This window comes from Lichenostomus cassidix, chromosome 1 (genome assembly GCF_008360975.1).
Source record: "Lichenostomus cassidix isolate B80296 chromosome 1, HeHo_3.0, whole genome shotgun sequence".
Taxonomy (NCBI): Eukaryota; Metazoa; Chordata; class Aves; order Passeriformes; family Meliphagidae; genus Lichenostomus; species Lichenostomus cassidix.
Window position 1 is genome coordinate 68957879 of NC_139479.1, and position 23800 is coordinate 68981678.

Sequence of the window (23800 nt, forward strand, 5' to 3'; positions counted from 1 at the left end):
ATAAATCTTGCTTCAAAGAGGCTTTAATGTCTCAAACAGATATTTCAGAGGTGACCCATGAGAATTTTGAATGTCTGTAAGCCCATAGGATGGGATTGCTCAGGTGGTGTTTGGTCACTGGAGTAATGTTTTTTGTGGCATTGGAGATGACATGTTTTAGTTTGGAGTTGGAAGAGTCTGACTTCTTGAATTTATTAGCTGTATACTGACATCTTTATGTGGCCGGATTTGTAGGACATGTACCATGTGCTTCAGGAGTTTCCATTCTCTGAAGGCAGGTTTTAGCTTGTTGAGGAATCAGTGTGATTGATCCCTGAACTGGGGCAATCTCGTTTTATTGCAATTCTAGCTGACATCTCCTCACCCAGAGCTGGCCGCTGGCCTTGGTGTCAACATAAATTCAGTGCTGGCTTCTTGATTGGGGTCAAGTGTGAGACCTCACTGCAATGCTTCTGGGCAGCATGGAAACCGTAGGTCTGTCTGGACTGGCCAAGCAGATAGTCTAAGATTATTCTGTATGTATGTTTATTAGAAATGATGTTATGTCACTGAAATTTAGGTCAATCCTGAAACAAATTTTTCAACTAAAAATCTTCTTATTACTAACTAAAGTGTCTATATTCATAAAGCTGAAATTCTGATGGAAATTAGATATTATCTGTCCAATCATTATCATGTGCACTGAGGTGGATAAACTCCAGGCATAAGATTTTCCCTGGGCCTTTCAGATCCATGAGCTTTAACAGTACTGTGATATGGAACACCTAGCATAGGATACCAGCTGTAAAAGCTTTTCAACAATTAATATAAACTGTGCTTAAAAGTATATCTGTAAAGATAGTGTGAAGGAGCTCTTGGTATTTAATGTGGACTTGTTCAGAACAGTGTGGTTATGGTGAGGCAGATCTTTTTAATTTTAACAAGAGTCAAATACTCCTGTTTAGGCATATGTTTTGCAAAACTGGAAAGGATTATAATTGCTGAGTAACACTATTTTTTTTCTGGCAGTGCTTCTTTGTGTCAACACACTTTCATAAAGTGCCAGACAACCACCTAAGAATTCTTACAAGTTTTTCTTTCCTTTTTCCATGCCACTTACAAGAACTCTCAGGCTGTTGCTTTTCTTCTTGTGATTATTTAGTACAAGACAAGTAACAGGCAATTTTTGTCAAGAGACAATTTGTGCCTACACAAACCTAACATGAATGTACATTTCTAATCTGTAACAGAGCTATAGTCTAGAACCATATTGAAGAAGCTCTTCCATTGCAGTTCTGCATTTCATGACTTCTTTTTTTTAATCCAAATTCAAGTTTTGCTTCCATTGATCTGTTTATACTTTATGCATCTTACCCTGTTGTTCAAGCCCTGCATATTATAAAGCAGTATATTATGTTTTACAGTACTGGCAGGTTGTGTGAGTACAGTGAAGAGTGATAACCAGTATGTTTAGTTTACACGTGGTACTTTTTGGGGATGATATCCAAGAGGACATCCTATCTATGGGGTTGGTTCCTTTGTGTGCTCCATTAGTTCATTGATCTGTATCCCAGTGTTCATACCAATGTTAACAGAGCTCTTTCTGTAGTAATGTGTCCTAGTGTTGTATTGGCTTTCAGCTTCCTTAAAATTCTTTGCTCTATATCACCATTCCCATGCTTCCTTGTGCTGTACTAAGTCTCAATTACAAGGCTGGAGATTGTGGAAAAGCAATGGAAATACTTTGCCCTTGAGTGGTTTAGCCACTGTTCTTGTTGCAAAATGGATGAGGTTAAAATTGTGTGGTCTGTTTTTTCAAATTACATTTAATGTCTTTACAGTAAAAGTAGAACTTAGTCTTTTACCTTCATCCATGAGTAAAGCTTCAATCAAAGGCTTATCTGACTGAACTGTGTGGGGTTTTTATGCATGGCTGAGGAGGGATAAAGTAACCCAGGCTAACTGCAATGAAGATGTGCCCCACGCTGTACTCACAGATTGCATCTAGTACTTTTGACTTCTGCTTCTGTTGACTAGAATCCAGGAAACACTTGCCAGCAGTTGAAAGGTATCAAGTCTTTGAGTAGCTGAAGCAAAGAGAAGATAGAAATTATATTTGTAGCTTAAAAGCTATGAAAAGCCTCAAAGATGCCAGTTTCAGACATACAGAAGGAAGTTGTAATCATAGTAGTACTTGTTTTCAGTGTTTCTTCTAGAAAGTGGTTGATGAGGTTGGCACAACCTGAAAAAGTGTGATGATATTTAAAAGCAATGCTAATCTAGAAGCTGTAGCATTAGACATGAAAATCTTCTTCATATTTTGGGTATTTGTCTATGTATTCCTTTCTCTATCTGCCAGCTCAGTGTCTTGCATACAGGGTCTGTCACTTAATATCTTCAGTGATGATTTCAGCCTCCCAGGACTGACATCAAATGCATAGTTTGTGGTTAGGTGTTGATTGCATGATGTAACACTGTGTTCTGCATGAGAACCTCTGCTTATCTTATCCAACTTTTTGTTTCGTTTTTGAAAGGATTAAGACATGTGGAGTCACACTGAATGGCTGGCAATATATTGTCCTTTTCCCTCCCATCTCCTCTCTGTCGTGGGTACCCTTTTGCCCATTTCAGTCACATTTCACAGGGGCGAAGACTTTTCGGGGATACTAGAGTTCAAATGAGCATGTGTGGGAAAAGGCATCTTAGAGGAAACAGACCCTGGAAGTGCCCAGCTGAGGGAAGGTTGCAGTGCATCTACTTTGGGTGTCATAGAGAGGCTTTATAAAAACTCTTAGTTGCAGGAAAATTTTCTAGCCAACTGTGAGAGAGATGTACAATTTTGGGCTTTCTTACTGTTTCAGGAATTGTTTGTTTACAATAGGGTTTTCACCTATTGTAAATCTGATTGTGAAATCTGCGCTTAATGTAAATTGATGTTTGCCAGTCTGCAGCCAGCCAGAAATGGCTATGATGTACTCACTGCTGTTCCTTCTAATTGCACTGTCTTCTCTGAGCTACAAATGATAATACTTAAACATTAATTGATGATCAGGTTAACAGCTTCCACAGGAAAGTATACACAAGACCCATGCCTGAAGAAATGATAATTGAGTTACAGCAAGGAAATAAAAGTTATGGGAACACAGCTTCAAAATGAGGAGGTGACAGAAAAAACCAGCAGAGAAGGAAAGGACCAAGGTAGCGCAGAGAAATTCCTTTATCCAGCTGTCTGACTTGCTCATGTAGCACAGTTGGCAAGAAGGAACATGTGCTGTGTCTCAGCCACTGCATTTCACGGTGGCACCGTGACCTGAATCTGCTGTGCTCCGAGGACTCGAGTGTTCAGGCACTTGTTCTGTTGTGGTGGCTCTGTTGCAAGCACAGGAAATTTTGGAGAAGTATTTGTTAGGCAGTTGGGGTAAGAGCTTACACCACAGTGGGGAGGTTCACTCGTCTGTTGGAGTTCTTATCAGGAGTCCAAACATGATAAACATGATGCTAAGATTCAGGCATGATTCTGACATTTGTCATCATCATTTTTGTAGATGTAATATGCTACAATGTGGTAATAAAAGATGAATCTTTATATTTGCTCTTTAAAATACTGAGTTTGTGATGCTGTTTAGTATACTAATTAATTTAGACAAATTTGTTTTCAATTCTCATCAAAAGAGGAATTTGACTCTAATATAAAACAATTGTCAAATTTGAGACACAGAGGAAAAAATTCTCGAAGTTGCATAGTTGTAAAGCAGTATTTATACCATTAGAGAAAATTATTTAGCTGACATATTACTTAGTTGGATAGTTTTATTTATGTAAGTGTTCTATTTTCTCTTTACCCACACATGTGCGTATATTCATCTTGTAAGTTCTAAGCAGAAAGAAACAATGAAATACAAATTTGGACTCCAGTCTTGGCAGCAGAATTTTTAGCTGTGTCAGTGGGAACAACTGATTCCATTACTAGACAACACTTGAATATTTAGATTGGTCAGTTATGTAGTCTTTGTAGTTACATTTTACATTCCTGAAGCAACTAATTTGCATCAAAACTTCTTGGAATGATTCTATAAAAATGTGGCAAAGGGGGCTTTTCTCCTCAAATTTCTTGAGGGAAAAGGTTATATAAAGTCCCTGTGTAAGGGGTAACTTTTGCTTTTGAAGCTTAGGAAGATTGCTAAAGTTAAATGCTTTTAACAAATGATTTATTTCAGTACTATCTATCTGATCTTTCAGTTGACAAAAAAAATCTAGATATTTTTTGTAACATAAAACCAAAAGGTTGTATTAACATAAGTAGACCAGAATAGGAAAACATTTTTACCATCTTTTATAAACTCAAATTCTTTTTATGTTTCCATGAAAATGGGAAGCTATGAAAGCAATACGTTTGCTTTCTGAAACTGGAATCATGTAGGTTAATGAAAGCATGTGAAACACAGCAGAGGATGCAGTTTATCAAAAACATCAATTAAGCGAATGTGTTTTCCTCACTCACCCTGCATTTTGGGTAGTTAGGCAAGTCTAATTTTTCTGGAATATTAACTTGTCTTTGACTTCAGTATTCAAAAGGATACACCATCATACACTTGTCATACACAAGGAAGTATGACTATATCTAGTTGCTGTGAGGGAAAATACATTCTGAATGTTCAGTGGGGCTCAAAAAGATGGGTTTGGTGGACATACCAAAGGCAAGAGAAATTAATTTTATGCTTTGGTGTAATTTTCCTTATCCAGGCAGAGGTGTTTTTACTTCATGCTTGAAAAATCTTTTGTCTTAGCTATGCATGATAAGAATATACAGGGCTATGTCTTAAACTGATTAATTAATAAAATAACGCTATTCGGAAGTATTTAAAAATTATTAACTGAAACTATCCAAATATTTCACGTTTTAATAATTCATGTTACTTTGCAAAGAAATGAGCAAGGATTATGGAATCCTACTCGTATTTCACTGCTGCATCCTGGCTAGAAACAGTATCAAAAGAATTGTGTTTCAGTTTTGGTTGCAATTGAAGCAACAAATATAAACTGATTTAATATAGCTGTTCTCTTTGCTCTTAATCCTGATTCATATGAATATCAGAAAAGTACGAATTCACATCTTCTGATAAAACATAACTGGAAGAGTAGAATTCTGCATTTCTTCTGTAACACAGGATTCCTTCAGTCACAGTGCATTCATTAGTGCACTAGGCTGTGAAATTCTTCACTAGTGGCACAGACAAGGAAGAATATTCTAATCCATAGCAAAAAAACCAAACCAAACCAAAAACAAAAACAAAAAAAATCAAACCAAAAAAGTGAAAGCACTAGTGAGGGCTTCTATACTGAGATTTATTTTTGCAAATTATAAATAATTCCATTAATTTTATCCTTGTTCAGGAACATTGCTATTCCTGATTACTGAGTTTCCCTTTTACTTGTAATGCCTTTCTGTCACTAGGAAGAATAATAGTTCTGTGTTGTGTGGTGGTATTGTTCATTTTCCTATAGCTAAGGTCGTGTTTTAAAAATTTGTCTTACCTATACCTATGCAACATGATTTAGTTACATGAGTCACCTTTAATCAGTGTTGTTCTTTGCTTCTTGGGCAAGCTGGAGAGTGTTGTAGGGAAGGTATGTGAGGGGAGAAATGGATCTTCAGGATGTTGGTGACAAATGTAAATTTTGAGACAAGAAATTTGTTTTAAAGGTGAAATTTTGAGTTTACTCAGGAAATTTACAACTTAGTCAAACTAGAGGATGAAGCAGTTAAACTGTTGAAAAGATGACCCACCAAGCTATCAACTGGTACTTATTCTAGAGAGGGATAGATCAAACCCCCCTATCCCACACCAGTAAGGTGCAAAAGCTTCCAAGCACGTTAGGCTGGTTCTGAATCAAACCTTTGCAAGGGAAATTCTGCCTGCTAGGTTGGGTGATAATGACAAGGTGGGACACTTTAAAACTGCAATTGTTTCCCTGCTTGCTGACATGGTTTTAGGCAGTATTTTTAATATAGGGTGGCATTCCTATTTACCATGCTTCGGTTTGCATTTTGGGAGCGAAATGCAAACCGAAGTGCACAAATTAGATGGCTTTTGAGGAAACTACATCAGACAACACAGTTCAGCTGCAGCTGGTGTTCAGTCACAAAACCAGCCTATAACTAATCTGGCAAAAATGCTGTGAAACCCAAAGTGTGTATGTCACATCCTAAGCACCAACTGATTTGTTTTAGAGATTGGCTCCAGTTATCTTATCCATGTGTCAGCTGTTAGTGTGTCTCAGGAGGGCTAGTTCAACAAGTAACACCTCAACAGTGTGGCCTCTGAGGCTGTGAGAAAAGGCAATAGTAAAAGCAGAAATGGCATTTAATGATACTGTTGTTTTAGCAAGTGAAAAACTAAACAAACAAAAAATGCACCTGCGTTTGTGCATTGTTTTTTTCCACCCTTTCTCACTGAAATATATGGCATCAATGGGGATTTTTTAGTTTATTTCAGAAGTTTGGGAGGATGTATATTTGTAAAGTGTGAAAATCAGGAAAGGATAACTGTACTCAATTCAAAGATAATACACCTTCCTATTCCACTGTGTTTCCTGGCCTTTGATTGACTCGACTGAAATAAAGCCCTCATCTGGTTAATGTTAAATGTGTTGATTTGTAAAAGACTCGAGCTCTTTTAAAAATGAAGTTGAGAAACTTAATTAAGAGAATTATGTAGCAAACACATTCTTAGCCCTTCTTTAAGAAATTGGCCTTTAAGGCAATATTTTATAAATCAAATAGTACAGCTTTTTTCTTTAACTTGATGGGGGACATAAAGCAATAAATGTTCAACTGATTTGAACATGATTTAAAAAAGGTTACATGACTTACCATTTTGAAGGATGAAATCTGCAGTAGTTCATTTTTATAACTAACATTCATTAGGTTTGTGAAGATTATTGTGCAATCATTGATAGTTTAACATTGTTTCCAGGGTAATTTTCAGAAACAAATAAAGAGTTAAACAAATCTTGACTTCATATTGTGTTCTTGTAAACACACCTTAGTTGCTGAACTTTCCACTTTGTAAGGCTGTATTTCAACAACCACAAGAAATTATTGTTCTCCATGCCTGTACTATTATCTCTGTGCTGGAAGGGGATTAATGTAAGGCAGTGCTTGGTTGTATAGCTCTATAGCTTTTACACTGATGCAATGCAAAAACGGGTAAATCCCAGTCCTATTACAATATAATCAGCTTTTTGGACTTCTGCTGTGCCTCTGTTCCTTCTCATTTCTGGGTAATGACCATGTGTGCTTCCCCTCCGAAGGACAAGGGAAATTGGAGGTGGATGTGCTGACCGAACTTAAATATGTTCCTTTCTGTGCCGTGTACAATATCAAAGCCAGGTTGCAGTGTGGGGCTGAACACCTGTTGAATGTGTTATTGAGTGAGCCCCATCAAGAAAGAGAGGTTTATTTGGGGGTTTTCTCTGAGGATCCCAGTTAAGTGGCAGAGGAATAAATTCTCTGCTCCGCAGCACAGCTAGAAGTTTCCCAAGTCTAGTTCCTGAGTCCAGTAAGTCCAGCTTGGCTGATGAAAACAGAGACACTCCCACTTCTGCCTTAAACCTCTGCTGTGCTCGTGTCCAACAGATGATACAGTACCATAATAGCTGGTGGTGCTGCAGTGCTCCCTCCCTGCATCTGTGTTGGCATAATGGAAGAGTCAGCTGGGACTGATAATGTGCATTGTAATCATGACTGGGAAACACTTTGAAGCAAGGGATAGTTAGGTTTTAAGATAGCTTTTTTTAAGATAGCTTTTATGGGTCAGTTGTGAACATGCATTTTAGTGTACTCTACCTGTGTTTTTGCTCTTTGCAACCAATACACTGTGCACAGTATAAATGATTACATTGGAGGGAGAGATAGCATCCTTTATTACAGACAAAAAGAGAGCTGTAAAGGGAAGTCTGAGTAGCTTGAGGGGTTTTATATTGGTGTAAAACATCCGTGCTGGTTTGTACTAATGTTCACAAACAACTCCATTCAAACACAGATGATGCTGTGCTTTGAAATTATGTGAAAGTCTGAGCCTTGAATGGAAGCATCTTTGAAAAATCAGAAAACCATGACGATCCTGTAGTATCTCAGCATGTCTTTCTTATTGCCAAGTCAGATCTTTATTGTGCTAGAAAACTAAATACAGTGTTCAGGTCTGTACAAACAGAAACATCAATGTTTATATCATAATATTTTCCTTTCAAAGATAGAATAAAGCAGCTACTCCACCCTAGCTTCGAAAAGAGAAAGAATTTCCTTGAGCCTGCTCTTGAATTTATTTTTAAAGAAGTAGAGATTTTAACAATAGCATAAAAGGCTCCCACAGTTCCTTCTTTTTGCTAGTTTATTTGTAATACTCACCTTGCCAGAGCTTGTGGGTGCATTTCAACAAGGCTGCAAAATTAAATATTCAGAAGTCACGGAGTGCTTTAATCTTAAATGAGGGTTTATACCCATTTTCCTCACCACTATAATCTCCATTTGAGACCAGCTTCTAAAGTAATAAGCCCTGCAGTTAAATCCCCAGTAAAGGAGAGGCTTTATCATACTGGGTAATTGGAGAGGTTGTGACTGATAAAAGCAGCTGGGGCTGTGCTGTGAATGGAGCAGAGCTGTAGTGTCTCAAGTGTGGAGTTTTGCTATCTTTTGCCCTATTCAAGTTGAAGTTGTTACCTCCTAATGGGCCTTTGAGCATGTGCTTCCAGTTTCAGAACTGCTAAGGTAGTTTGCCTAAAGTTCTGCAGTACCATGGTCATACCATGGCAGATACCACATCATCACTTCATTTTAATGGTATACATTTTGATACAGTTCTAATTTTCATTCTGTTCCACTTCTCCCTCTCTATAATTAATCCGTGCAATCCTGTGTGCTGTTTTTAGTGCAGTCCATGATTTTGATTTAATTTAATTGTTGTAATATCCCATGTAATGGCTATTTGCTAAATCTTTGGTGTAAAGAAAGAACTTGTTGGGATGGAGTTGCACCTGGTTTTAAGGTTCTTTGCTGTATCTTGTGTGCTATTTTAGCTGGAATAGCCATGTGCATTTGTTCATCTCATAGAGGATATAGATAGATAGATATTGGTTTTGTTGTGTGCAAAAAGTTGTATACATTTCCATTTCTCTAAAAGCAATCAGTGTAAGAGCTCCTAGGAAGCTAGGATTTTCTTGTTCTCTGAATTTTCCAGAACAAAGTTTTTCTGTCTCTAAATAAAATAGAAAAGAGCACTTTTCCTTTCGAACCCAGTGTTTACTGGCACCAGTTCAGTCAACAGCCACAGAGTAACCAAAGTTATTTTCTCTGACTTCTTTTTGAGGATCAGACCTAACAGATTTTTTGGGCAAAGGCTGCAGCATTTGTAATGCACACTAGCTGTACAGCATTGTCTTTTGATTTTACAAAGTTCAAGGTATTTAGCAAAGCACTTTGAACAACTTGTATTTTCGGAGTGAGGGGAACAGATCAGTCTCTTTGCTTCCTATGAACAATCTGTATTCTCAACTTTTTCTGGAATGGCTCTACAGTACGAAAATTACACTTGGTAGGAGCTTGCCAGTTAGCCTTGTATGACCTGCTTTGCATCCTGTGTTAGTGCAAGTGTTATTAAAGTAATTCAACTCCGAAAATAATAACTACAGGACATCAAAACAGTGTAATTGCACAAAAATACGTGAAAATTGTATAACTTTGAGATGATTTTGAGCAGAACATATTTGGAAACATCTCTGAGGTAGTTTTTAGTTGTAATCAGGTGTTTTGCAGGGATTTTTTTCTAGACGGTTGGTTGGTTTTGATCGTTCTTCCTTGCAAAAAAACTTTTTTTTCCTCGACTACTTAAATTCACTGTTGCCACACTGATACTTTGCTGCTTTTGATTTTTTTCTAGGGCGCCAATGCCTCAGCTTTGGAGAAAGAGATTGGTCCGGAACAATTTCCAGTCAATGAGCACTACTTTGGTTTGGTTAATGTAAGTTTCAGACCATAACTTCATTGCTTTGAAAGGACATGAATAAGTTGGGTAGATTACAAGACTGTGACTGAGTGAATTCTTAAAATTCTGAAAGATACTGTCCTTGAATATACATTCGATTGAAAGGTGTTTCAGTATTTTGTGTATTTGTTGAAAAATGCGGTTGAATTGTTGAAATTGTCAAAATGGGCTCTCTATTTAATTTTATTTGTTCTAGGATAATTTTTACATCACTTCTGTGTCATTAAATTGTGTAAGTCTTAAAGAAGGCTATTTAAAATATGTAGCTTTTTGTTCATAATATGCCATTAAAATAAAATAAATGCAGTAAAAGAAACCTTGTAAAAGACTATTGATGATATGAAGTGTTTATATCTGCTATTTTTAAGAAAATACAGCCCAAAGGGGAAAGCAGTGGTAAAAAAACCATACTGGATTATTTGAATCAATAATTAGTTTTATGGAATGATTTAAACTTTAATTTCTGATATTACTAATGAAAAGTATATCTTGTTAGAAATTGCATTATAGTGACATGAAATATTAAATTATTCTCTTTATTGGGGCTTCAGAAACTACTTAGTTAAAGCAAGTTGATTTAACAAGAGCTATTGTCTTGTTTTTCTTAATGAAACCAGTTATTTAAATGTTGTCCTGGTACTGCAACGTCTGTGTTATTTCTCTCAAAAGAGGAAATACAGCAGTTTCACTGTTAATGCTTGTCAGTTCTGCAGCTGATCTTAGGCTTTCCATTTTTCCAATAACAGGTTTTCACAAATCTGTTACTCTGTTGACAGATAAACTGTTTTCCTAATTTCTTGTCCAAGTCCAGAGGGGATTTAAGACTTAACAGTGAAATTGTATTGTATGCCTAATCTTGACATTTTACATAGTTTGTTCCCTTAGGAAAAGGTTCAGTGAAGGACAATCTTCCTAATGTAATGAATATCAACAAATTCTGGCTTTTTGTACTCAAGAGGGAGTAGAAATTTGAAGGAATAGCTGTCATTGCCCTCAAACATACTCATAAGAGACAGGCAGCTGTGATAGATCAGAGTGCTTTTAAGTTTGTCTACTATGGAAACTTTGCTTATTTTAGCTTTGAACAGTAAAATTTTAAGGACTGAAATTCTTTGAATTGTAACAAATAATGAAATGGGATCTCATTACATTTATGGCACACTGGTGCTGATTTTCAGGTACAGTGGTTGGCTGGGGAAATTCAGTGACGTTGATGCCTGAATGCTTTTCAGATCTGTTCTGCAGGCTGTGTTTACTAACACATCACATATACACTGTAAGCTTGCAGCATGTAAATCTGCCAGGAAAAGTAAAAGCACCAAACTATGGCCAATGACTAGAAGAATGACAGGGATAATGATAATGAAAAGAAATACTAGATAATTAGTACTACTAGATTGAGAAGCGATAGAAATGACAATTTTTGCCTTCATTGATTTCTCTTATTTTTTGTAGCAATTACAAGAATTGAATAGAAGTGAAGTGAATCTCCTAGAGGTTCATCAGCAATTACTGCTAATCTTTTCTAATTTGTTTATTGATTTTGTTTGTCCTTACTTTGTCCCAAGTAATGGAAAAAAGGGAAATAATGTGGAAGTCAGTAGCTCTCTTCTGACTGTGTCATAGCTAGCCATTTGAGGTGTCTGGAATACAGAAAAGCATTTTAGATAAGGATGACAATCCTGAAATAGAGATCTGTCAGTTTATCCAGAGTTGGCATAGAAGAAGAGGAGGCAGAAACACTGTCTTACCTCTTTTCCAGCTTTGTGGTGGAACCTGGGGATTGTTCAGAGGATGTGCTGATAGAGCAATTTGAGAGGTAAAAGAAGACCTAAGAAAGGGCAATTATGGGAAACATATGGAAGACCAGATGGTTGATGGGAATGGCAAATTCAGCTTAGACTTGAAGGGACAATACCATTCACCAAATCAGCAGGAAATATGTAAGATCTGTGGTAAGATGAAAGCATTAGTAGCATGATATCCCACGCATATGGACAATCAGGAGCATCAGCTTATCATTCTTCTTTCCCTCTTCAGTGCAGTAATGCAAACTATTCAAATCTATGTGCTTCACAAATTAAATCAATCATTTTATCCAGTGAGCATTAAATTAAGATTTTTAATCTCAAAGATCTGCTCTGGAAGCTGTTTAGCAGTTTACCAGATTGTAGAGCAGAAGGCTTGGTTATTCAGTCTCTTGTGATGGATCTTTGTGTTTTGGAGAAATCCCATTCATTGGGATCGTTGGGCTCATTGCAACAACAAAAAGTTGTTAGAGCTGCCAGTGTGTCAGAGCTGGGAGGAGCCCTAGAGCTGCACAAAAACAGAATTCCAACCAGATCCAAGTTCTTGTAAATCCCTTTGTTGAACGCAGTTCAACAACCATGTTTCTTCCCAGTTGTGTGTTCATCAGAGGAGTAAACTGTAAGGCTGTAAACATTCATGGATGTGCAGTGTCTTCGTTGCACAGTGTTTGTGTTTTCCCTACTGTCTCATTTTTGTTAGTACCACATAGGTTTTGGGTGTTGTAACTTTGATTTCAGAATTAAAAAGAATAAAAACAAAAGAGGGTGTGTGTGTGTAAAACACAGAGAATGCAGTATTTTTGTGAAACGAAAAATCTGGTTCCTTAGGATCTAGAACAGAAGAACAGTGTGAACTGATAAAAAGAGAAAATGTGGATTTTTTTACCTCTCCTAGACGTGCACAGTGTAGGATGGTCTTTCTTACATTTTCTGCTGCTGTTCTGAGGCAGACTGGACAAGCATGAAGTTGCCCAGTGCAGGACTTGCTCTCCCAGGTGTTGTGGCTCTGGGGTGGTGCTGGCTGGAGTGGGCAGGAGGAAGGAGTCTCCTGGCAGCAGAGCCCAGAGCTGAGCACCCAGGGTTAGCACAGTGTAGGTGTTGAGGGTGGTGGGAGGATGGGGAGGCTGGGGCAAGGTGTTGGGTGTTTCTCTATGGTGCAGTCAAAGATGGGAACTAAGGCAACAATGTGGTAAGATCAGTGTTTATTCATGTATCAGATTCAGTATTTGCATAGTCTAGAAACCTCCCAACCTTTTCCCACTTGTTGTTTAGTGAAGGTGTCATTTTAATTTTTTTAATGATTGGAAGCATTTATTTTAAAAATATTTTGGGTTTTGAAGTGATAAAGATTGGTGCTTTAAAGATGAAACAAATGGAAACTAATTAAATTTTCTTAAGGAGTTTGTTTTCAAACATTCTTCTATTGCCTGCTGTGATTCTGAATTTGGCTGGAGAAAGCTTTTTATGAACTTAATCTGGTTGCTTTTATTTCATACTCACAGGCATGTAGGTTAACATACATTCATATTAAATTATTCTAAATTCTGTTCAGTGTTCTGAGGTCTTCATATTTTGGTTGTCTCTCACCGCATGGTTGCCATTCTAATTAATTTATCATCAGACTGCTCCTTTTTAAAATTGGAATCTTACGAAATTTCTAATTTGCTTTCTTTTCATCTTCTGACACTTGCTGTGGAAATTTTAGCACTTTTCCAATTTAATTAAATTTTAAGAACTTTCTTAACACTTTAATGTAGTTCTCTTTTTATGGCAGTTTCTAATTATAAACTCATAAATAGTTAGTTTACAATATTAAATGTTTTTACAGAAGCTACTGTGTGACTTCATCAGCTTCCTTTAAGGTAAAAAGCCCCAGTTTACCTCTTAAGTTCATTGACTTGTTTGCCGCAAGAGTTGGCCCAGAGTTGGGCCACAAAGAAGCTAATAGAAGCATTTTTCTAGCTTAAGTAAAGAAAAAAAATGGATGTTAAATTCCTCATTTTTTAATATGGATACCTTAACAACATCTTAGGTTTCTTGCCTTTTTTTAATAGGCTTCTTACTTATTGAGTGTGTCTTGGTTATTTAGAGAGTAGTTCTTCATATTTCATTAGTTTAAAATAGAGGAAAGTAATTAATTTTTAAGTTTTGTAATTAAATTGCATGGGGCTCTTGTTTGTCTTAATTGAGAGAGAGCAAAAAGTAGTTACTTCCCTGTTATGTGAAAGCTTTTACTTCTTTTTCTCTCTTGAAGGAACCTGCTCTTAAAATATCTTGAAAGGCAGTCTTTGCTATATAAGTCTCCCCATCACAATAATAAATTCTCAGAATCTGCTATCTATGTGTGCTACCATCTTTATATATAATGTAAATCTGAACGTAATTTCCACATTTTGCAGAATGTGTGTAGTGGGCACGTGCTTCAATTTGCAGGTTGCATGTCTGCAGCTGATTACTTGCTGGGGACCTTGTAAAGATTTTTTTCCCACACTTTCAGTGTTGGATAATAGCTTTCACTGGAGGAGGGCAGCATAAAATTTGAATGTCAACATAAAATTAGAATGGCTTTATCCACCGAGAGCTCACAACACCTTCACAGCTGAGATGGGGAGGTTTGCAGTGTTGGGGTGAGCTGCAGACAATGCAGTGAGCACAAGGCTCAGGTGCCCAAAGGAGGCTGGGGAAGGGGGACATCTGGAGTGTCCCACTGAGGTGTCCTGGTAAAAGTGGGTTACAGATGCTTTTCTTGCTGCCTCTGCTTTCCCCTTTCAATCCAGTGGCTTGCCTCCTTCAAAATGGGCACATCCAAATTGTGCTCTCTTCTCCTTGCAATCTTGATTTCAAGCTACCAACTGCCATAGCTTTGAATCCTAAGCAAGCTGTGTCACATTGGCATTCAGGAGTTTCCTTAAACCAATCTTGTCACCCTGGAATGAGAACTGGAAATGTAGGAACAAGTTAAAGTAGTTATTTCTGACTTGGATGGCAGCTATTACGATTTGGAGAATCTAATTTCTGAAGTGTCTGAGAAAATCTCCATTTTCAGCTGAATTTTTTCACAGTACAAGGTCATGCTGTGCCTGTTCTTTGCTGCTGTGGCTGATGTGTGGTAGATGGAGAGATATTTTTACTTTGACATATATTGGCAGTTGTAAAATTAGGGGTATTTTTTTAATATTTTGACCCAAATAGATAATTTAATGTTACCAATACGTTAACATTTAAGTGTGAAAAAATTAAATGGTATTGTTCAAATTTACCTAGGTGTTTAATGTGTTTACATACAATGTACTTGGTAATCCTTTGTGCGACATTAATATGTTTTCCTGATCTTAAATTAGGAAGAAGTGACTTGCAGGAAGTTGGTCCCTGCTTATGCACTCTGTTATACTCTGCAATTAATTTTACCTCTGTACAGTAATGCAATGCAGACTAACAGATCTCTCTCTTATTTTGTAGTTTGGGAATACATGCTACTGCAATTCAGTTCTCCAGGCACTTTATTTTTGTCGACCATTTCGAGACAAAGTCTTAGCATACAAGAGTCAGCCAAGAAAAAAAGAGAATCTCCTTACCTGCTTAGCTGATCTCTTCCACAGTATAGCCACCCAGAAGAAAAAAGTTGGAGTAATACCTCCCAAGAAATTTATAACAAGATTACGAAAAGAAAATGGTAACTTTTTTTCTTTTTCTTGTGCAATAATTATAGCAATTATGATTTAATTCTGAAGCTGGCATAGTGGAATACTTATGTATTTGTTATACACAGGAAGTGTTCTTGGTGCTGTAGTATAAGCAAGAGGTGACCCCAGGATAAGGGTGTAACCCTGGAGCTGTTTTGAGAGAGAATCCTTGTATCTCTCTCTTCATGTAGAACTGAAGTGTACTGTCATACTCTCACTGGCTGCCTATGAAATTGCTTGCTAGTTTTGCTTCTCTGTGAGTTTTATATTTGTAATCAAAATATTCTTTGTTTTAAAAAAATATTTTTGAATGGAGGAATCAGTCTCCCAAACTGAGTGTGTGGAAAGACTTGGCTGTAAGAATCTAGCTTAAACCCCCCCACATTTTTAAATTAATTTAGGTTTCATGTAATATGTAACTTGACCTACTTTTTAAAGAAGTAATTAATTTTAAAACCACTAAGTAGTTTTGGCAAGTTGTTTTCTAATTGTTATCCTAAATTTCAAGGGATTTCTGGGGATTTTTCACATTTCTTGTTTCTTATCTGCAGGTCTAATTGGTCAGAATATTTTAGAAAATGATTTGATGTTAAAATGTAAATGAAGCCTTGTAATCTGCCACTCAATTTGGATGCACTTCTATAAAAATGTGACTTTTTCTTTTCCTAAAAAATCACTACTAGATTTAAATAAACTGTAAGAAGTACCATACTTAACACTGCTGCAATAGACTGTCTCTGTAGTAAAAACAGAGAAATAAAAGAAATAAAATATTATAATGACATTCCTAGTTTGACATGGCTCTTCCAGCAAATGCACCCCATGAGCTGTAATGATATTGTTAAAAAAATCTCTTGGGTGCTGTACAATCACTTGCCTGCGCAGAGCAGAAAACTGTCATTCCCTCCTTTGGCACATATACTTGAGTAAGTGTGCTTGTGTGTGATACATTTACAGAAACAGTTCATTATAGCAAGTGCTGAAAATCATTCAGATGGAAAGCAAAAGCAAACCACAGGAGCCATTAAGTTCATTATAGAAACTGTTCTTTGTAATGTGCAATTATGTCATGCCACTAAAATTCTACACAGGGCAAGGCAGTTGGAAAACCTTCAGTGGAGAAGTTCAACCCTTGTTGTCTTTTTGAGTCTCTTTTAATGATAATACTCTCACCTTTTGTACAAGCAAACAGCTAAATTCAGGCTGCAATTACATGGCTACCACAGATGGTATTAAGTGCTTATTTAAAGCTATATAATTTTGTACCTTAAAGAAGAGTTAGTTTAAGAGCCAGGTAGGTGTGCACTACCAATGCAGAGTCTCTTCCAGTCAGTATGAAGACACAGTATTAATGTATTCCAGGTTACAAAGCTGCTGCTCCATCTTTATTTTCAATCTCTTAATACCACATACATGTATTATACATCTCTGAACTGGAGAGGAGCTTTTCACAAGGGCATGTAGTGACAGGACAGCAGGCAATGGCTTTAAACTGAAAGAGGGCAGGTTTAGATTAGAAATTAGGAAGAAATTCTCCACTGTGAGTTTGGTGAGGCACTGAACAGGTTGTCCAGAGAAGTTGTGGATGCTCCATCCCTGGAAGTGTCCAAGGCCTTGTTGGACAGAGCTTTGAATAACCTGATCTCATAGGAAGGTGTCCTGATCCAGAGCAGGGGGGTTAGAACTCAATGATCTTTAAGGTCTTTTCTAACCCAAGCAATTCTATGTTTCTCTGTTGATGACCTTAAAGTTTGATTGGCTGGGAAGCAGCTTTTGGCTTGAAGTCAGCTGAAGGTGTACAGTTACATTTGCATAAAGTTCTTCTAATTGTTAAATGAGCAATCTGTAGCTTTCATTTTGCTGTAGTTAGTGCTAATTACTGACTGGGCGCATAGCCCTGAGAGGTCTGTGAAAAACCTCTGAAGTCTTTTACCTTGAGAGACTTACAGCTCTTGTTCTGCCTTGATTTACTTGGTTAAATAAAGGCCTTGCCTGACCTTAGGGAAACCCTGATACTAATCTAGATCGTTTGGAGAGGTTAAGCTGGGCAATAGGTCAGGCAAGAGTATGAACCATGTAGTTTATTTAATGAACTACTACACTATTTTTGAGACTGGTAAATTCAGTCTAGCCAACTGCAAGGTCTTCAGTCAGACTGAAGATCTGCCTCATAGTACATTCTTGGACTGCAAGCAAATTGAAGTAATTACATGTTAAAAGACTTGTATGGTATCAGTTAGGGATATAGAATGCTTTCTAAATAGGCAGGTAAATTTCCTTGTAGTAGTTCCCAGTCAGAGAGAAAAGAAGAAACTATTACTAAGCCTGTGTTATCCAAGACATGGACCTAAGCTTGGCAGAGATATCACAGCCCCTGTAGGAGATCCAGTGGCATCTGGAGGCTGGGCAGGATGACCTATACCAGTTTAGGTGGCACTCTACATACACCTGTGTTTAGGAAGTTGAATTGTGCCCTGGTTTTCTTGCAGGATGGTTCAGTCTTCTGATAATTCCAATCAGCTGATTTCTGTCAGTGTAAGCTGACTTGCTGTTCCTCCTTCCCACCCCCTATTTTTTTGACTTAGTTTATCAAGTAGGCATTTTGAGTTGGTGTTTTATTGCTATGAATGACTTAGAATGTGAAATAAAGGACTGGGTTGGAAATTTGACTCTCTTAAATCAACTTTTTTGTAGTCTAGCACTAACTGATTAATTAAAATATTGTGTTTCATCAAAAATTTTGTTTCATCTGACAGAACTTTTTGATAACTACATGCAGCAGGATGCACATGAGTTCCTAAACTATCTGCTAAATACAATCGCGGATATCTTGCAAGAGGAGAGGAAACAAGAGAAGCAGAATGGGCGCCTGCCTAATGGCAATGTGGACAGTGAAAACAACAGCCCCCCAGACCCCACCTGGGTGCATGAAATCTTTCAGGGAACATTAACTAATGAAACCAGATGTCTTACCTGTGAAACTGTAAGTCTTCATGTGCTTTGTAGAAACGCTTTCTGAATATTTGCATTTTTTCTTTGTTAGTGAGAACATTCCAGCAGCTGATGCACGAATTCTAGGGAAAGACATTTGGTCAATATTAGGAGAATGCCCAATTGAATTTTTTGTCAGTGTGATCATGATCACCTTCAAAATTCAGATCAGAAAGCTCTAAAGTGATTTAAACAAAATAAAGTCTGCAATTTGAGAGTGTGAGGTTCTTCTCAAATTTAATGTCTTAAGAACTTAATGTCATGCTTAGTGATACATCCCATAAATAAGTGTGATGAATCAGTTTCCATGGATTTCTGGTTTTTAAATTTAAAGCCATTGAAATCAAGATACTGATGGTTGGCTTTTGGCACTGAGGTAGTAGACTGGGATTCTCAAAAAACACACCTTCCTGTTCAGGAGAAGTAGTCCTCTCCTAAATGTCTGTACACAGGAATTCTTCTAATACTACACCCTGAGAAATAACCTCTTTCTCTGAGTACACTATACTAAAATTTTCTTTGAGAAGTTCTACAATAAGAGAGAGAATATGTCTCATAAAAACTTAAAATGGAATTTAGCTTGAGAAGAGTAAAAGCAGCACAATTTGAAAATTGCAGTAATTCTGTCATGGTCTATGCCTCAGAGATGGTAAAAGAGCTAAATGACTGTGGGTTTTGTGTAACTCCTCATACGAATTTTCCTTAATCAGGTAATGCAGATATTTCATCATGACATTGGAAAGGAGGAATTAATCAAATCTGTATATTTCACATGTAATTTTCTCAGTTCTCTAGAAACACCCACCTCTTTTATTTCAAAGAAAAAATCTTCCTAATGTCATATATAATGTAACTGCAGACTATGAGTAATTTAGGTGGTGATTTCTAGCTACCATATTTTCTTTTCTGGCAGATTGCCCCTCCCTAGTAAGTATTTCTTGGCAACTGTCAGTTGCTTCTCTTCTAGTTCTTGAACTGTGGGTTTTTTTTCTTTTCTTGAAACATGAATTTAACTTCAGTCTTTTGGCACAACTGACATCATTACCTTTCCTCACTGTGGCATAATGAATTCCTGCTGTCAGGATTTTGATCTAGGTACCATCCTTAATGCAATTTTAAAACACTGATATGCTCTTTGCCAGCATATTTTATTAGTTATCAGGCCTGTCACAATTTTGAGAATTCTATTAACACTGCTCAGTTTTGGTTTTCTATTAGCTATCACTAACAGAAATATTCAGCTGTTCCTGAACAAGATAATAATCAAAGTAATCTGGAATCTATTTTATCAGTTTGTCTACTTGGTATATCAGCTTGTGTCTAAAACACAGTGACCTGAAAATGAGCAATTAGGAACACATTTGGACACATAAAATAGGTAATATTACTGTGAATAGTGTCTTATTTTCAGCTATATGGAGTATATGTGATTGTTTTAATGTTTATTAGAAGCTGTTGGCATTTAGATTATTTCTGTGTTTAGAAATATAATTTAAAATGTTAGGAGTACTTGGAAATAGCTCATGTTGAAGATTACAAGCAATAGTGGATGAATTACTGCTTCTTAATGACAAGACAATAACCCTAGTGTATATTTTATTTAAATTGGAAATTAATGCATATTTAAATATAAAGCATAACATGTATCTTTGCTCAAAGTGAATGTGATTATCTCCTAACTGGACAAACCTACTCAAAGTTCCTAAAATCAGCAAAATTTTATTCTAATTTTAGTTGTCCTGGTTGTGAAAAAGAGCATCTTTCCAGGATCCAGTGTTTCATGAGCCCATCCAAAAGATAAAAATTGAACTGGCTAAAGATGTATCTTCAGTTTAAATATCAAGAGTGGAATATAAAGAGCATAGATATGATTCTTTAACAAAGATTTGTGTTGTGAATCAAGCTGCATTATTAAATGAATATGTTACAAAAAGGATTGTAAGTTGTCTTAGCATGCTTATAATGTGTCTTTATAATGTTTTACAAAGCTCTTTATAATGCTTTCACCCTTCCTTGACAGAGGCAGAATGATGAAGTGAATGTAAATTTCATGGCTAATTAAGAGAAATTATCTAGAAGTTAGTTGGTTTTAAAGATTTCTCTCAGAGTTTAAGGAAGAATAACAGTAAACCTGAAAACAATGTAATTGGCTTCATTAAGATTGAATTTTAAATAGCTAAATGTGGCCAGAACTTCTACAGAGAAAATAGGAAATTGTCAGAAGCACCATACATATCAATCTCCAGGTGATGGTCTTGCTTTTAGGTCCAAATGACTCTACAAGGCATAAAATTCTTTGACTCAATTCTACTTTGGACTGTGAGAAGGCAGTGAGGAAAATCTCAGTGTTCTCTCTTGCATGAATACTATAGAGCCTTTAACTATGCCTGATTTTCATTTCTCTTTTTTTTTAAACCAAGATAAATCGCACACTTCATTTCAGCTTCTTTTAAAACTACTTTCTGTGTTAGCACACATGGTTGTCTATAGCTGCAAGAGGTCTTTTGCCAGTGAGCAGATTCACATTGCCAGTGAAATTCCCAACTGTAAGAAAGAATGGATTCTGTGAGTGTCAGCCTTCTGAGCTTTCTGTTCTGTGCAGCTTTGGTCATCAGAGTACAGCTGAGCTGTGTGGGTGCAGATTATGTCCTTGACGTGAGAACAGCACAGCATCCTCTTCAGCCAGAACACTGGAACATCCAAATTCCTCTCTATTACTCAGATGTTCCTGTTAGGAGCACTCAGACAGCTTTTTGAGTGCATCAGGACTGGATTCTGCAAGTGATGAGGTTTTCTGATTGTGCCCATCTTTTTTTCATTCTATAGTTGATTGAACTATATAACATTGGTGACTGTATTCTAAGAAACTTGGAGATGTTTATTTGAAACAGAACCTTTACAGAAAAAGGGGGGGGCTGGTAAGACTGGAGAGTGGCTTTTAAAATTTTTCTTTTTTTAACTGTATGAGTTAATGGTAGAAAAATCCATTCAAATACTAAGGATAAAAGAACCTTAAAAATTAAGAAAAGCAGTTTATAAATCACCAGCATAAGTGGAAAGAAATCTACTTGGCTGCTCTTGAAATAAAGCCTTTAATGGTTCCTCATGATCCTAAGTGCACAATGGACTGGCTAACCTGAGAGAGGTTTTATAAGGCCATATTATCACAGAGAATGGAAATTGTCCTTCTGCAAACTTCTGTTTTCGGTACCAATATCTTTTTAACCAAGCACAACACATCCTTTCCCTCTTCTCCATATCCTCTCTGTCCTCACAGCTTCTGTGTGGGATAAAGCTGCCTGTGAAATCTGTATTGTTTCACAGAGTTTACTTTGATTAGAGCAAAAGAGGAAGAATGATGTAATTGCATGTCTGAGCAGCACTGGTCACTAACTCCCTAATTTCAGCTGTCCTAGCTGAAGACTGTAGCAGCAGCAGAGTATTTTCTAGAGTGGATTTTTTTTTCCTGTGCCATTCTTAATCCTCAGTTCCAGTGACTTCCACCAGAGTTCTTAGTGTTATAAACTCAGGTCTGATAATCCCAAGAATGATTTGCAATGGGTTATTCTGAAGAATTGCCCACCCAACTAAACTGTAGTTCATCCCTGAAGATACGAAATGTGCAGCACACTGAAGATGCAGGTGGCTTGTTTTTTCCGCTCTAAACATTTTGGAAGTTTTCCATATATGCTGTGTTATCTCCACAAGTATAAACATTACACTTGAGCATCTGAATGATGCAGTACAAGTGATGTGTACTGACATAGTGGCCTTTTCTTTACATCCACACTTAACTTTTGGAAAGACTAGGTACAGAACAGTGGGAGCTCAGTCCTCTCACATGTATTAACTGCGTTAATTTCAACTTAGTTTCATGAGTTTTTGGATTTGCCCTATGGTACTAATTCTCAAAAATAGTTGTCTTGACCACCTGCTTTTTTCTTTTTTTCTCTCCATGTATGCTGCCCTTAGGAGCTGTGTGCTTCTCAACTCTTGATTATCCAAGAACAACTTTCCACCTTTTTCTTTTATTCTGAGTTGAAAAGAGAACATAAATCTCATGTTTAAAAGATCAACTTACATTATTTCTCCTGTAGCCATTTCACTTTTCCTGCTTTCAGTCAAGAAACTGCAGCCAGGTATCTTTCTAAAAGCATTTCCTTTTGTATCTAGGCAGAGGACATTCTCATGAGTGGCACTGAGTATCGTTAGGTACAGAGAGGAGACACTAGCAGACAAAAGCTAAGGTTGCACACTACTGTTGTCTAAAACTTTGATAACAGAATTGGTTTTCAGGGCAGCTGTGAATTTTTTCATCATTTGTCAGGCTTTGTGGTGGAATTTATTTTCTTCTTCTAGAATGTTCTGTTTTACTTGTTATTCTTGCGTTTTTGTGAGAACTGACTAGTATTCTCCCTCTGTCAGACCCAGGCCCAAGCTCTCATTTGCCAAATTTACTATCTGCTGTTCCTTTAAGAGGATGAATCTAGCCAGGAAGATACTTCAAAATATTTGGGCTATTTATTAGGTACACTGTGACATGCAAATACATAACTTTCAATTCAAGGGAATCAGATGAGAAGAGCAGAAGTGAGAACCCTAAACATAAGAATTACAGTGATTCTGTTCTTCTGAAAAATGTGAGGTGTGGAAAAAAACTTGGCATATAATATTGTTGATCTGAAATCACAGCATGAGTACAACTGGCATTATATGCACCCAGAGACACATACACCCTTCCCTCTTCCTGAGCAAGATCAGAAAATCTAGCAAATCTGTGAAATAGAAAGGCCACTTGCAAAAAATATTTTAAAATGTTACAGGGTAAAAGATGCATTCTGTCAATAGAAAGCGGTACTGAAAAACAAAAGTAGTATAATTTGTTTTCACTATGTTCTGTTGGTTCTTTTTTCATGCAGGTAAGCAGCAAAGATGAAGACTTCTTAGACCTTTCAGTTGATGTGGAGCAGAATACTTCAATCACTCACTGTTTAAGGTAGACGCAAAAAATACGAATTTTTGTAATTTGTCTTTACCTGTTACCCAGGAAGCAGGAAGTGAAACTAAAAGCTGACAGTTCTATCTTAGGTAGATTTAAGTGTACAAAATGATGTTTATATTGTACATTTTTATGGATATTTCCTATAAAAAGCTAGTATTTACAGCTTTCTTTTTTTACTCAGGGGTTTCAGCAACACAGAAACTCTGTGCAGTGAATACAAGTATTACTGTGAAGAATGTCGCAGTAAGCAAGAAGCACATAAAAGGTACATCACACTTGAGGAAGGGAAATAAA

The 23800-nt window shown here is 36.9% G+C and overlaps 1 protein-coding gene across 1 annotated transcript in view; it reads left to right on the top strand.

Moving 5' to 3' along the window:
* The window catches only part of USP12 (ubiquitin specific peptidase 12), a 32229-nt gene that overhangs the window by 1364 nt on the left and 7065 nt on the right, over positions 1-23800 (top strand). The window contains exons 2-6 of the mRNA XM_085062492.1: positions 9918-9998; positions 15290-15503; positions 18270-18496; positions 23424-23500; positions 23688-23771. Of these exons, the coding sequence (XP_084918618.1) occupies positions 9918-9998; positions 15290-15503; positions 18270-18496; positions 23424-23500; positions 23688-23771 (683 nt within the window). The remainder of the gene's footprint in view (positions 1-9917; positions 9999-15289; positions 15504-18269; positions 18497-23423; positions 23501-23687; positions 23772-23800) is intronic.